General features: G+C 27.3%; 1 protein-coding gene across 1 annotated transcript; it reads left to right on the top strand.

Annotated features, from left to right (window-relative positions):
- Positions 1–201: 201 nt before the first annotated feature.
- On the top strand, positions 202–9441 carry LOC113555996 (cytochrome b ascorbate-dependent protein 3-like). The gene is made up of 6 exons (XM_026960678.1): positions 202–462; positions 946–1047; positions 5085–5129; positions 5405–5626; positions 6050–6404; positions 9096–9441. Exons 1-6 carry the CDS (start codon positions 417–419, stop codon positions 9211–9213), a joined length of 888 nt encoding a protein of 295 aa, XP_026816479.1. The 5' UTR covers positions 202–416; the 3' UTR covers positions 9214–9441.
- Positions 9442–14919: the final 5478 nt, after the last annotated feature.

Here is a 14919-nt window from a genome sequence, read left to right as displayed (position 1 = left end):
GTTGCCGTGTTCGAAGTCCTGCTGTGTGAAAATTCCGCACAAGGCCATGCGATGCGAACTCTGCCTCGCGATACGTGATATAGCCGCGAGCGAGCTCGTTCGGCGGCTGTGCGAGAGATACGCGAATACCTCCAATAGCCGTAAGCGTACAAAACGATGAGTGAGGCTCTCAAGATAACGACTACAACAGGTACGGCACGAAATCCACTCGTCATCGTCGGTTGGAAATCAGCAGTCGCTTTAAGGTTATGCGCGACAGTATACCTATTTCTTATATCTCTTATATTTATTTTATACATTGTAAATTGTAATTGATTAATAAAATTATATTTTATATCGGTTATTACGTAAACGCAAAAGTCCGTAGAAGTTGTACTGTAACTAAACTGTGAACGCAGCATTTACCAATCGCCGCCATGTACGCTTTGCAGACAGTCGGCAGCACGACCAGCTCCGTCAAAGGTAACGGCGACGCCGATGTACCTAAAATAATATAATTATAATAATTACGATCAAGTGGGTACCCAGTTTAACAGGGATAGGCAACTGGCGGCACGCGTACCATTTTTAACTGGTCCGATGGCTCGTACTACATTTCAAATTACTTTATAAAAATGTAAAATGTTAGGATTTTATATTTTTATTTGTATTTTATTTTATTATATTTATAAAACCAACATGATTTTTATTACAAAACGTAGACATGAATTCTTATCTAGTATTGAACTATAAATGTCAATTGTATTGATCTTTTTTTTTTTTGCCTTTTATGTACTTTGGCCTGCTAGATTTTCACTTTAAAAAAATTGCCCTTCTAGTAGCATTGAGTTGCCCATCCCTGCTATACCGTATAGTATACGGAATACTCCTGTAAGCGGATATACATGTGCTGATCCCGCGGAATTCGATTTATATTTTTTTACTATATATTTTTATCGTATGCAGATGACACGGAGGTGTTGGATTTGGACGACGTCGGCAACTCCATAGTTGAGCAAATCATCACCAACAGCAACGCCGTCAAACGTTCAGGGAACCCAACGGCAAGTACGTGATCGCGTGTTAAATATTAAAAATTTTGAACACCTCGGCGAGTGTTTTTATTAGTTTTTCTGTAGCATATATATTATATTTAAATAACATGTTGTAGATATGAAGGATCAAGTGGTAGCTGTATTTTTTCCCATCCATGTAGGCACTTGAAATGAAATCTAATTATTTATAGTATTATTATAGTCCTATAGCATATCTATATCCATGATATATATTTGTACCTAATTTTATTACTCTTTCTACTCCATTTTGTTTCGTCATTTATAAGCACTTGTGTTAATGTGCTACAATAATCAAAACACTATTCTATTTAAAGTGTATAAAAATAAGTTTAACCTTGTTCAGTGTTTAAAAAGAACGACAAATGATTTCTACATTATATCATATAGAGGACGTTTAAAGTCTGAACGTTACAATAGAATATACCCAATATTCGTTATTCTATTTAAACGCATAGTAACAAAACACGTTCGTAATTCCAAAGAATATCTTTCAAGTTTTGTTTTAGTCGAAAAGTATTTTTCATAGTAAAAATAAAACATTTGTGACCGTCCGACATTCAAGATAATTTTTTTATCCAACTATTAAACATTTTACATGGGTAGCATAAATTATCGTATACCTTTAGAAGATTGGGCTTATTTTTTAAACAAATAAAAATATGTAATTCGATATCACTTCTAGATAGTATACTTTTAGAAAACCATCCAAATATTTGTATTTATATTCTAAATAACTTTACTCGTTAATTAAATACGTTTTCTGAATTTGAAATAGAAGTATTCTTTAAAAACACTTTTTCGCCTGAATCACACACTCGTCATGTACTACAGTGATATGTGATTTATGTTTAATTTTTTATTGAAGGATTTGAATGTTTGAATGTTTTAAATTGCAAACGTATGAAACACTAACAATAAATGTAGATATAATGTTGAGCTACTATGGTTTTATGATTATAATTAGCTAGGACCTGTAACGTGTAAACAGATAGATCAGAATTAAAAATTTTAAAGTTACACGTTATCATATTTTGGTTTGTAATTTATGCCATAAATTTTAATAGCACTTAATAATGATTCATAGAAATGAGAATTAAATATTTACATAGGCGCCTGTCTTAAACATTAAAATGAGCTGCTAAGTATATTTTTGAGGACCTACCTACTTTATTTTTAAATATAATCCGAAAAAACAAAACAATTTGGGAAAAACTAAAATTTCTACGCAAAATCAGTTTTTGATAAAATAGATATTTTTTTTGTATTGAAATCAAAAATTAATATCTAACTGTTAGAGATTATTACACCGAATATATTATTTTTTATGCATATTAGTAATTACCATAAATAAAATAATTTTAATTCTTTGTATACTATTCTTAAATTTTCATTAAATTAATAATTATTTTTATTAATAAAAGGTAATCTCTGCGAGTGTGTTAATCACATTATTCACATTCATATCCTTTTGAAATTTGGTGCATAAGTAATCCAAAGGTCAATAGTGAACCTTGTAGCCAATTACATTTTAAAGTGAGGTTCCTTGTGGAATTTTTCACTTACAGAAAATAATTATCAATGGTAAAGACCACTCAAATGGAAATTTTTAAAATATATAAACCTATAGGACTATATCTATTATAATTAACGAAATTTAAGAAAGGCTAAAAGATATATCCATGAGCATTCAATTTGTTTTGGGCAATGCTATGCATGATTAGTAATTTCATTATAGTCATTACATTTTTTTAGAACTATTTTCATTATAATAAACCATTATAAGATAAATAATTATTAATCAAGCTAACCTCTCCCACACACCTGTCAAGTTTTGTATGTGTGCCTTAAGCAACATGTGGTTCATGGGATAGCCGCCACTGAAAGTTAAAAATAAGACATGGAATTTAGAACTAAAACTTGTTAGTACTTTTTTCGGGTGTATGTAAATTTCACCGATACGTTTTTAACGTACAAAAATAAATGTAAATCACCACTAATTATGAAGCAACACTTTTTCTTTTCTTTTTTTTATCTTTTGTTGGCATTTATAGGATAATTTGGTTGTCATTCTTAAACCTGTAATGACTGTAACTAGTAATAAAATTAATATAAATTAATAAGATTAGTTCTTAGATAAATATTGTATATTTTAATAAATATAAAATAGGGTAGGGGGCTGTGGTCCATTGACTATTATCATTTTCAAAACTATATAAGATAAATTATAAATTATGATACTTATACCTATGTGGCAATGTAAATAGACAAGCTGACAAACCGATATACCGGATATAGTATGATTGTTTTTATTGTATATCTGTTATCACTTTGTCAGTTGTCACTATTAGGTTTAGATAGGTAGGGTATTAAATATATTAGTGTAAGTAACAATCGTGGTTTACGTCTCTGCAATTATATCAATTGTGATATATCGTATAAAAGAAAATGGTATGTATGTATAAATTTGTCACACATACGCACTATTTTCAAGTAGATATCTACAGTCATTCATTATAGCGTTATCCACGTAAGCTAGCTATACAACGAATTACCATAAAAAAGTTTGACAATAATTACAGTATTTTACACCCATCTACCAACAAATTAATTGGAATTGAATTGAATGTCAATAAAATTAAATTAAATTTAACCACACACATTTTTAACATACCATAAATATCACCTATATCCTTGCATACCTTAAAAAACTTGTGGCCAATGTCAAACCTTTATAGTGTATTTATGTATTCGATGTAGTCAGTAAAATGACTAAAATGTTTAAGCAAATCAACAATAATCATTTGTTATTAGTCCCATGCCCGTAGATATTCCTAAGAAATTGTGAATTAATAATTAGATCTTGTTTGAATGTAGATTCTAGGTATCGAAAATTTTATGAATACAACCAATTCTAAAATTTGTAAATTATATATTTAATAAATGTCATATTAGTTGTATACTTATACAGCTGTACTTATAAAAATGTACAATGTTGTACATAAGTAGTAAGTACATAATATTTTATTAAATAGATTATGTGACAAATTTATATAGCCAAATAATGTATTGGTACACGGAAATACGGAATCATAGGCGGAAAAAGGCTGTTTGGAAATTGACGTAGGTACTCGTAAAACAGTTGCTGTTTAGAAGAATCGGGAATTAAAAATGTCCATACTATAGCCTAATGAGTTTATTAATTCGTGTCTAATAAAATGCGATGTACACAAAGAACAGTTATCTCTCCCATACTTTTCAACATACAACTAAATGGTATTCGTCCATTTCTATAGTTCTATTAAAAAGTCAACTAATTTGCTACGCAGATGGTACTGTTATGTTATGTTCAAATGACTGATGAAATAAGATATTTAATAAATATAATAAAAATAGATTTAAGATTAATAAAAAAATTTATTTTTAAACTTATACATAAAATATATACAATTCCTCATGCCTTAATAGATAATCTATTATATATATATGAAGTAAACACAAGGTAGTATACTTTAGGTACGTAAAAAACAATTTTATTATTAAAACAAATTATGTATAATAAAATACCATCCTATATAATAAATACCTTCCAATTAATTCATTCAAAAAGTCATTTTACAAAGGCTACTGGAATCCCCTGATGAATTAATAGTATTATTATACTATTATATACTAATTATATTGTATTAAATATTATAAATTATAATTAATTTTAGATTTTAAATTTTCGTTATTTATTTCGGATATTATAATAAATATAAAATAACTTTAGTTAACTACTGTAAATTAATTTCCCCCCAAAATTGGTTTTGATGAAAGATGTGTTCACATTTTCGCAATGTCTCTAGAGAAAAATAGTTAGTAAAATTCTAATGTAAATACTTAATAATAATTAAATTTTAATAATTATAATCATATTAACACCAGTTACATACCTAATATAATATTGTTTTTATTAAGAATGTAGACCAATATTGAAATCTTAGTCTTAAAATGTTTGATAATTTTTAAATATTTAGTATTTGATTTCAGATGGCTATCAATCTTCTCAAACTCACCCAGCGATACATAATTATGGTAAAGGACATATTATTACACTTCTTATTCTTATTTGTAAGTCGGTTTTCAATCATTGAAACAATATATAAATATTTAAACCTCTAAATGTATTTATCCCCATGATCTCATAGGGATATTAATATTTCATTTCAACATTGAAAATATTAAAATATTACATGTGTGACAGGCGTGCATATTATACATAGAAGACGAAGTCACACTTAATTAGTTAATTTCTATTTTACAAGAACAAAATTTAATAATCAGATATCGTGTGTCTTTTGTAATTCCAGAACGAAACGTCGAAAAAGATGGCACTGGCTTATGTTTTTGGACGATATTTCAAGCCGTTGGACTTACGTGCGTTGCCACGATTATTTGTCGATCAGTCGTATATCAACAAGGATATTTCGACGTTTCTCCCCGCAGTAACTCAACGTCTATTACTAAAAATCAATTTTCCAATTGGCATTACTCGCTTACCACAATTGGATTCATATACCTCTATGCCAACTGTAAGTGTTTCGTAATGATCGGTCAACCATTAATATATTATGATAAAAAATAACACTTTATCTTATTAATAATTGTTTAAAAGAAAAACGTAAGGTTAATTTTTACGAGTTAAGCGTTGCAATAATTGTTTGTCAGATTGAAATGTTTGAATGGGGGATGGGAAAGTAGGGGTATACTTAAGTTCCGCGTGTAATATCAACAAATTACCAGACAAAACAGTTATTATTTGGGATATTCTAGACGAATCTTGGGAAATTTCAACGAGTTTTTTGTTTATTTTATGAAGGCTAACAAAACGCCGATTATTTAATACAAATACAACTAGTCATTACATCGCATATTATATATCGCAATAAATCCTACACCATATAGACAGACAGTGCACATAATATTATTATAATATATTACGCGACTGTTTGCAGCTATTTTCATGATAAAATCCCACAAATCAAAAGTGTCGCTACCGTACGTCATGTTGCACACGTTCGCGTACCTCGTGTCAGCGTTGGGGCTGTGCGCCATGTACGTGCACAAGGAGACGGGCAAGCCCGTGGGTAGCGCCTTCTACGAGGGCCATTTATACTCTATACACTCTTGGACCGGCGTTTTGGCGGCCGCCATGTTCACAGTCCAATGGCTGACTGCCGCCGTCACGTTCATGATGCCATGTCTGCACAGCATAGGGTTACCGCTGGGCAAGATATTCAGCCTGTACACCACCATCGTGTCGACCATCTGCCTCGTTGCCGGAGTCAACCATCACGCCATGAAGACATTGTGAGTATTAGATGACGTTGTACTATGTATATTGCAATCACTGGCGGACTTGAGATTTGGGTTTGTCTTATCTTCTTCTTTGGCTTATTACGAGTCAGGACAGTAAGATCATTTACCACTTCTACGATCTCTCTCCACTGATCTCTGTTCCACGCTATTCGTTGACATACTGATGTTAAAATTAGCATGCCAAATCTCTTTTCACCGAGTCAGACCATCGCCCTCCACTTGGAACTTTTCATCATAACTTTCCTTATGAGGCATAATTCCTTGGATGTTGTCTTATGCGATATTTAAATGCAATATATGTTATAAATTAATAGTTATGTAATAATTGGCCCATTTGCTGGTTTCTTTGTCTTAGTAGTTGTTGAGTGGATGTAATCTATAGTCAATGTGTAGGGAATTTACTAATACGATATGTCAGATTTATATATTCTCTTTAAATATAATGTTTTTATGCAATTAAAAATAGGAAATATAAAATTGTTCAGTTTAATATATTTAACTAATTTGTTTTACAATAACAGTTTAAATTTATTTTATTATATTTTGTTTGCAATAAAAATGAATTGGTGCATAAATGGTACATACAAATAATGTAAAATATAATTATTAATTATTTTAAAATATTTACGAAAATAAAAATATTCTTTTGATTCTCAAATATTCTCTAACGTATTAAATATGCTATTTTATGCAAAATAAAATTGTTTCTATGAATTCTGTATCATGAATCGTAAATATATCTTACTCCCATTTAACTGCATCATACACTATCAACAAAAATATATTTAAAATCATAAAAACCCAACTCCTATATAGGACTATTAAATTGTTATCGACAGTGTGTTACAAGTTCGGATACCGTATATATTCGTATATTGGGGTGAATGCTTAAATATAAATCCACCTAACCTACCACGTAATAATTTACTAGTATTTATAATATCTAAGGGAAATTTCAAATGATAAAATGGAAAAAAACCGTGATCAGGTGATCATATTAATCAATTGTGACTTGCACACACTACTCTATCACACTATCGAGTAAGTATACAGTGTATTGTTCTTATTGTTCTGTGGTCCAAGTACCGAGAACGTAAAGAAAAACAAAATAATATAAAATAAAACCAACACAACGGAACATACGTCTAAATAACACTAATATATTATATTTACTGATAATCAATTGTTTGCATTATTGTTGTCGTATCATGTACGATAACGCTTTTGTTATGTGTTTAATAAGTTTTTTATTTCTTACCTCTGCGAATTATCTAACTATTTTTTATACAACTACTTATCTAGAATTTAAAAAATGTATAAATACCTATTACGTAATTTTTTTTTAAACATAATTAATTTATAACGAAGTTTTAGTTAACAGGGTTGTATTTATTGCACATAGAAATATAAATCGTATTGTGAAAATGTATTTAAATTAAACGATGGGAATTATACTGCAATTTTTGAAGAAGCTATCATTTTTTTATATGTTTTGTCTCAAATCTAAATGAATTTATTACTTGTAGTATTAAAAAAATATTTATTCTTTTTAACTTAAGCAGCTTGATAACCAATTGTGGAGTTGGCTAGTAATACAGTTGAAAGATATTTTAGGATTTTTTTCACGTTGACATTGAAAAATGAGATAAACAACTTAACTAAATTATTATTGTCTTATAATACGAAAATTCCTGTTATTATTTTATCTCGTTATATTTACTTATGTGTAATATCTCATAAGTATTATTTTAAAAATGTATAGAATGTTTCAATAAAATTCAGTAGCTAAATTAATAATATATATTTTATAACTATAATATAATTTTAAAGAATAATAAAATATTAAACATCTAATTGAGATAGACTACTTAATAGTTAATATTTTTAGAAAAATGTGATAACATAAAATCGCTTAATTATGAATCTCCTCTAAAAATAAATTCTACATTGAATATCTATGATTTACAATATATAGCCATATAGGTACTTATAACTTTATATATTATATACCTATAACTTAGTAATTTTATAGTAGTAATCTAGTTTAATTTTAGAATATTTTTTTTATACGACGTATTTCACGCATAACTATTAAAAAATTTTTTTATGTATAAACTTATAGATAAATTGTTTTTATGATAAAGTGTAGACCGCTGGAGATAACATAGATAGATACACACAATCTATAATTTAAGTATCTATGGCAGTACAATCAAGATACCACTATTTTAAGTCGTAGTTGACAGTGGTCGGTGATTATAGGTGTTTATTGTTACTGATCTTTGAGGTTTAAAATTTAAATAAACTATTGTTGATCAAAATAATGTCCACCTATTATATAATAATAAACCTACGTCCTATGTCCTAGGTGTAGCGTTTAGAGGGGGGAGCATAGGGGCTCTAGAATCTAGACATCATAAGCTACTTATAAATAATAATTTGTTTCACAAATCTATATAGAAGTTCAGAGTGAATTTTTGGACCAAAACAATACTGCCCCTCCCACCCCAGAAAACAAATTAAATCCGCTACTGTAGTGTCCTACAAGTCCTATATATATTATCATAATATTATATAAATATAAATTATTAAACTATTGCTCAATGACGTAATATTGTTTTTTTTTTACATAATAATATGTGAAATAAAATATTATACGCGTGTACAATGTTTTTGTTTCAGAGCAAAAGATTACAGAATATATTCAATTGAGTCTTTAATTTTGAACGGTTTTGGAATACTCGTAATAGTTTTTTTATTTTTAATTACTTACATGGTTATAAAACCAAACAGAAATTAAATGTTTTAATTTATTTTGGACTTGACGTACTTATGTATAAGATACATACCTAATTGTTAATTTATATATTTTATTTTATTCATTAACAATGTCAAAATGTATTCATATAAATAATACATTGTAGTTATGACTATATTATATACTTTTATGCATAAGAAGTTACTTTATATGCATCTTTATTAAATTATATTATGATTATAATTTTTTTTTTATTATTATACTTAAGAATTCACCTATTGATTTTGCAATATTTTTTAAGCATATTCCATGCAGTTATATATATATTAAAAATAAAATACAGGTAATATTTCATACTTTAGATTTTAGACTATAAAAAGGTTACTTAATAATAAATAGAGAGTATACTATAATTTAAGTAGAAATACTACTTGAGAACGGATGACATTATCGTCCAAGGCTTATTCTAAAGCGCACTTGGCTTATTTTGCGTATTTGGAAAAGCAAGATGCGTACTTGCAGATAATCAATTTTAACGTAATTAGTTCTTATTAATATATTAATAATGTGTTTTTAAATTTGAAAAAATTGAATTATTAGAAAATGTAGACAATAGCCTATTTTAGAGAATTATTTTAAGAGCAATTTTAATATAAATCAATAAACCGTCAGTTTATAAGTAGAAACACTAAAAACGGAAAATGAATATTCTTTATTAATTTTAACATGCCCGCTCTTCAAAATTGAGACCCAAGACCAGCAATATAGATATACTTAAACAAAAATGAATTTTGCATTAAAGACTCATCTGCTAAAGCCAAAGTACAAGAATGGTTTAATAGGGTTTTTATAGGAGTTTCGAAAAGAAAATTTAAAGGTGAAAAACGATCAAACTGAAAAAAAGAACGTTCTAACATTGTGTTGTGTTATGTCAATAAAATAGACATCAGTTAAAATAAAATAGGTATTTTAAATGCGAAACGTGAATCTTTATTATTTTATTTCTTATTAGTTATTAATAGGTTAAATTTGAAATTATCCCACCCAAAAGGCTAAAATTGTAATAATTTTTTAACTATAATATCCTTAAAATATCTGATATTATATTTCGAGATTATAGTTATATTTTGATGGGCTTATTTAAACAAAGTGCGTAGTTCATTAAAATTCTTATAATAAACCCTATAATAAATCGTCAATACCTTTTTGGACTACGATTGAAAACGCTTAGTTTTTATAATTTCGTGCTACATTGCCAAAAATATAGTAACGAATTAGGGGATTGAAATATAACTCATTTTTTTTATCTATATAATTTAATTACTTTAATTTTTGTATAACTTTGTGTAATAATTAATACGTGAGTTCTAACGTTTTTAAACTTGAATATCTATGAAATATAACTCAATTTTTTTATCTATATTTTCATTTATGTTATCTTATAAATTTATAAATGAGTTTTGACATGAGTTTTTAAGTTTGAATATGAAATACATTCATACCACTTATATAATATGGTAACTTTGTCCTGGATTTCGTTCTTAATAGTACTGTGTTTTAAGGTCGGTGGTTATTTCATTGTTCCATTTCGAGCGTTCTCAATCGTGTGCCAAAAAAGACGAAACGTTCTCAATCGTATAGTAATCATAATCTATATTACACTACCTATTTGTAATATGCATGAGTAAATCTCAAAATTTTCTATTTCAAATGGAATGATATTTTAAACTTACTATTATTAGCTATTGCATGAGTTAGTTACTATGACAAACGATTTATAAAGTGGTAAGTAGATACCGCTATACATAAACATAGTTTTAGAGGATACCAAACTAGAGGTTGAAAAAAAACTACTATTAAATCTCAATAATTTACTATTAATTATATGCAGTAAAAATATTTTTATGAATTTCTAATTACAAAAAAGTTTGCTAATTTTTGTGATTTTGACGAATTTCAACAAAGTTATAATTTCAAATACATACAAAAAAAATTGTCAATATTTTTATGCAGATATAAGTATAACTTATACCTATGTGGGATTCTGTATTCATTTTTAAAGTTCAAATTAAATAATTTCAATAGCAATAATATAAAAATTCCAAAACATCTAAAATTGTTTTTAAATGTTACCATACATAGAAAATAATAAATATAAAAATGTGTTGAATGTTTTAAGCATTTTTGGTTATTCGTTTTTGAATTACAACAAAATAACAAAAATTTGTTTGAAAATAAATAATTATTTTACAGGTGGATATGCAATGTTGTAAACATTTTAATAACTTCAAACGTCCATAGAAAATTAGTTTGACTCCGGAAGAATTTTTTTTAATAAAGTTTAAAAAATTATAAGGTACCTTAATGATATTAAATTGTCAAGCTTTTTTACTAAGTAGCAATTTTTATTAAAATGTATTAACAAAAAACTACAAAAAGAAGAATCGAAAATTTCAATTTCTACGAATGCATAAAATAGTCAAAATATTATGAAAATACGAGTATAATGGATACACATTTCCAGTTTCTGTGTTTATTCGTTTGAATTATAACTAAATAAAAAAATTATTTTTGTGGAAAAATTGGTTTAGCATAAAGTTTCCAAATTTTACTTAATTTAATTTTTGTTTTTCCTGATTATTAAAAAAAAACTCAAAAATTTTCATTTTGAATTTGTTGTCAAAAACTATCCCCAAAGTTTATAATCAAAGCATTTTTATTAGGTACCCTAAAAAGTGATAGAAAAACACCCATTGTATGTAAAATCAATACATATTCATTGCTTCGCTAAGAAACTAAAACATATCTTGAAAGTTGAAATATTGAAATGTATACTATTATTAGTGATACATGCTAACAACGCAATTATTAACTTTTGAATTATAAAATATGGTAACATGAACGACGCACGTTTTTATTTTCACAATCTCTTGCAGCAGCATTCATAGGTTAGGTTAGGTTAGGTTGACCTATACGTGACATTTACGAATTGTAATTGTTGAAATCCATTCGCGGTCACCCTCATCGCCGATGCAATAAAAGTACGACCGAACCGGATGTATCGATTTATGATATCAGCGGTTCGCTAAGTGAACGATGGAATTTAATGCCAAACATTGCAATACTTGTGCGATTGGTATCAAGTGTACTCCAACGCAAGGTTCGGCCGATTTGCAAATACAGGTAGTTTAGCAAGTGCAGGTTAGGTTAAGTTATCCGCGGTAACCACTCTTAAATTAAGAATTTAGACATCGTTCCTGGAAGCGGATAAAAAGTTTATTTGTCGTATAATTTGCTACGCTTAACATTGCTCGTATTATAGAACAGAACACGAGTACTGGATTACCAGCTAGGTGACACCTTTGTCATGAGCCACTCATTATTTCAGAATCTATTGAAGTTTTTAAAAATATTTTTCTCACATAATTTAAACTTGAACTAAAACAACATATTTTTCTGTCATAACTTTTTTGGTACGACAACATACATTTTTAAATCCATGGATTTAAATATTCAGATTTCGAAACACGATATTTTTTGGAGAGTTTCGATACATAAAGATCTAAATTTGGACTGGTAGTTTATGAGTTATATAAGTATTATTATTATTATACCCCTACAAAAGTCTACTCCGCTAACCTTAACTTTAAATGTTTATTTTCATAGTTATAAATGTTTATTTAATATATACCAATAGTATAATAATATACTTAAACGTAAAAATAGCAAATAATATTTTATCAAATATAGGCAATACTTATATCCTATATATACTAATAGTCCTTATATAGTAATATAATTTTGTTTACCAACTATTAAAAAATTATTCTTAGCACATATAATAATCACGCCGTGTATATGAAAATAACGTTTTATTATTTAATGTTTATGGCTTTCAAGTTTAATATTGACAAAAAACACGCGTGTACGGAGTGTTTATTTTATACGGTATAATGATTTGATTATTAATAGTATATAATACTCGTATCGTAGAATAGTCTATATTTATAATATATTAACATGCCAAACATGGGTACTCATCGTGTTCATGGGAAGTTTAAATTATTCATCGGGTTATTGAAATTATTATATTATGAATTATAAAGGTTGTTTATAATTAATAGACTTATAAGTTATGACTTATGACTGAGATATATATTACTGAGAAAATGTTTATAAAATACCTATGTTATGGTTTATAAAAAAATGCAAAAATATTTTTGACTTCCATCAGTTTCTACCCTTAACATACAATAAGTTTTTATTTTTATTGTTTAAAACATGTTATTATTATTGTTTTTTTGAATTCATAAATCTGAATTTTAGGTATGTAACCACTAACCATGTGCTACAGCTACATCGCACATATAATATATATTTAAACAGTATATACCAGTAAACAACCGTAAAACATAATACTATATTTTTTATGATATATCTACTCAGCCTCATCATTATCGCCGCCACCGACAACAGCAACGCGCATATTTTGATAGCAGCTGAATACTCTCAGCAGGCCCGAATACAAGACGGGGGGGGGGCTTTAAGTACCTAATTAAAATATTTCAATAATTACACGTAAACGTACAAATCGACATGTAATAATAATAATTATTATTATTTTAAGTATTTTTGTATTTATATTATTTAGTAATTAATACCTAAATATATCTTTCAAAATTGTGATTGCCCTATTTGCCCTTGCCCATTCTGTTAAAGATATTCAGTGAATCTGAGGCAAAAGAAATTAGGTTTTATAGAAATAATGTAAAAAATGAAGAACTTAAGGACACGAATGAAACAGAAAAGTTCACAATTATACTAAATTCAGCTCTTGATGCTCTTAATAGGAAGTATACACCTGAAGGCATAAGGAAAAGAAGTAAGGTTAGATTAGAGGTTTTTAGGATTTTAGATTTTAAGGTTATTTTGATGTAAATTAATTTATTATTTTAAATTTTAAATTTTTATACACTTATATATACTTTGTATGGGTACAAATGTTTTAAAGACTAATCATACTTGACTTGGTGATTGAGAAACTAACTTTATTAATGACATTAGATGAGTTTCTTACAAAAAGTACATCTGTAAGATAACGGGATAGTATAAACTATAAAGTCAAAGAGAACTAAGTAACTACCTTTTCGACGAAGTTAAATTTAAATATGTTCTAACAAACAAAATTAATCAAGATCGACTCGAAGTAATTTGTTTTTTATTATTTTATGAAAAAATAAAATATTGAAATTAACAAATTATTTATTTTAAACTTTTTGTTAGCATTTTTTTAGTGTGGTTTGCCAGGTTATTGTTCCAAATAAACACCTAAAAGCACCTATGTTTTTACATGTATACACTTCTATCAATATATTCAGTATTAAAACCTCCAAAAACAGGAAATTGTTAGATTTTTTGATTCAACATTAATCAACAACACTTATATTATATTATATCATGCAAATATAATATAATTATAATTATAATATAATTTTTAAATACATGTAGAATATAATTTAATTTTTATTAATTTTAATATTAAGAGGATGTCAGCGTATAGTTTGTTTTCAATTTTGGTTCTAAAGTAAATATATCTATTATAAAATTAAATGCTGCTAATATTTTTGAGTAAAAGACGATGAGTTTTTTCTATTATTCCCAATAAAACGTTAATTATATCGTTTAGAAATAGCTATGAATTACATTTTTAAATAACCTTTAACTTTTCAAAATTTTAATTTTTTAAAA

This window comes from Rhopalosiphum maidis, chromosome 1, assembly GCF_003676215.2.
Source record: "Rhopalosiphum maidis isolate BTI-1 chromosome 1, ASM367621v3, whole genome shotgun sequence".
Lineage (NCBI taxonomy): Eukaryota > Metazoa > Arthropoda > Insecta > Hemiptera > Aphididae > Rhopalosiphum > Rhopalosiphum maidis.
This window is presented reverse-complemented; position numbering and strand designations above follow the sequence as displayed.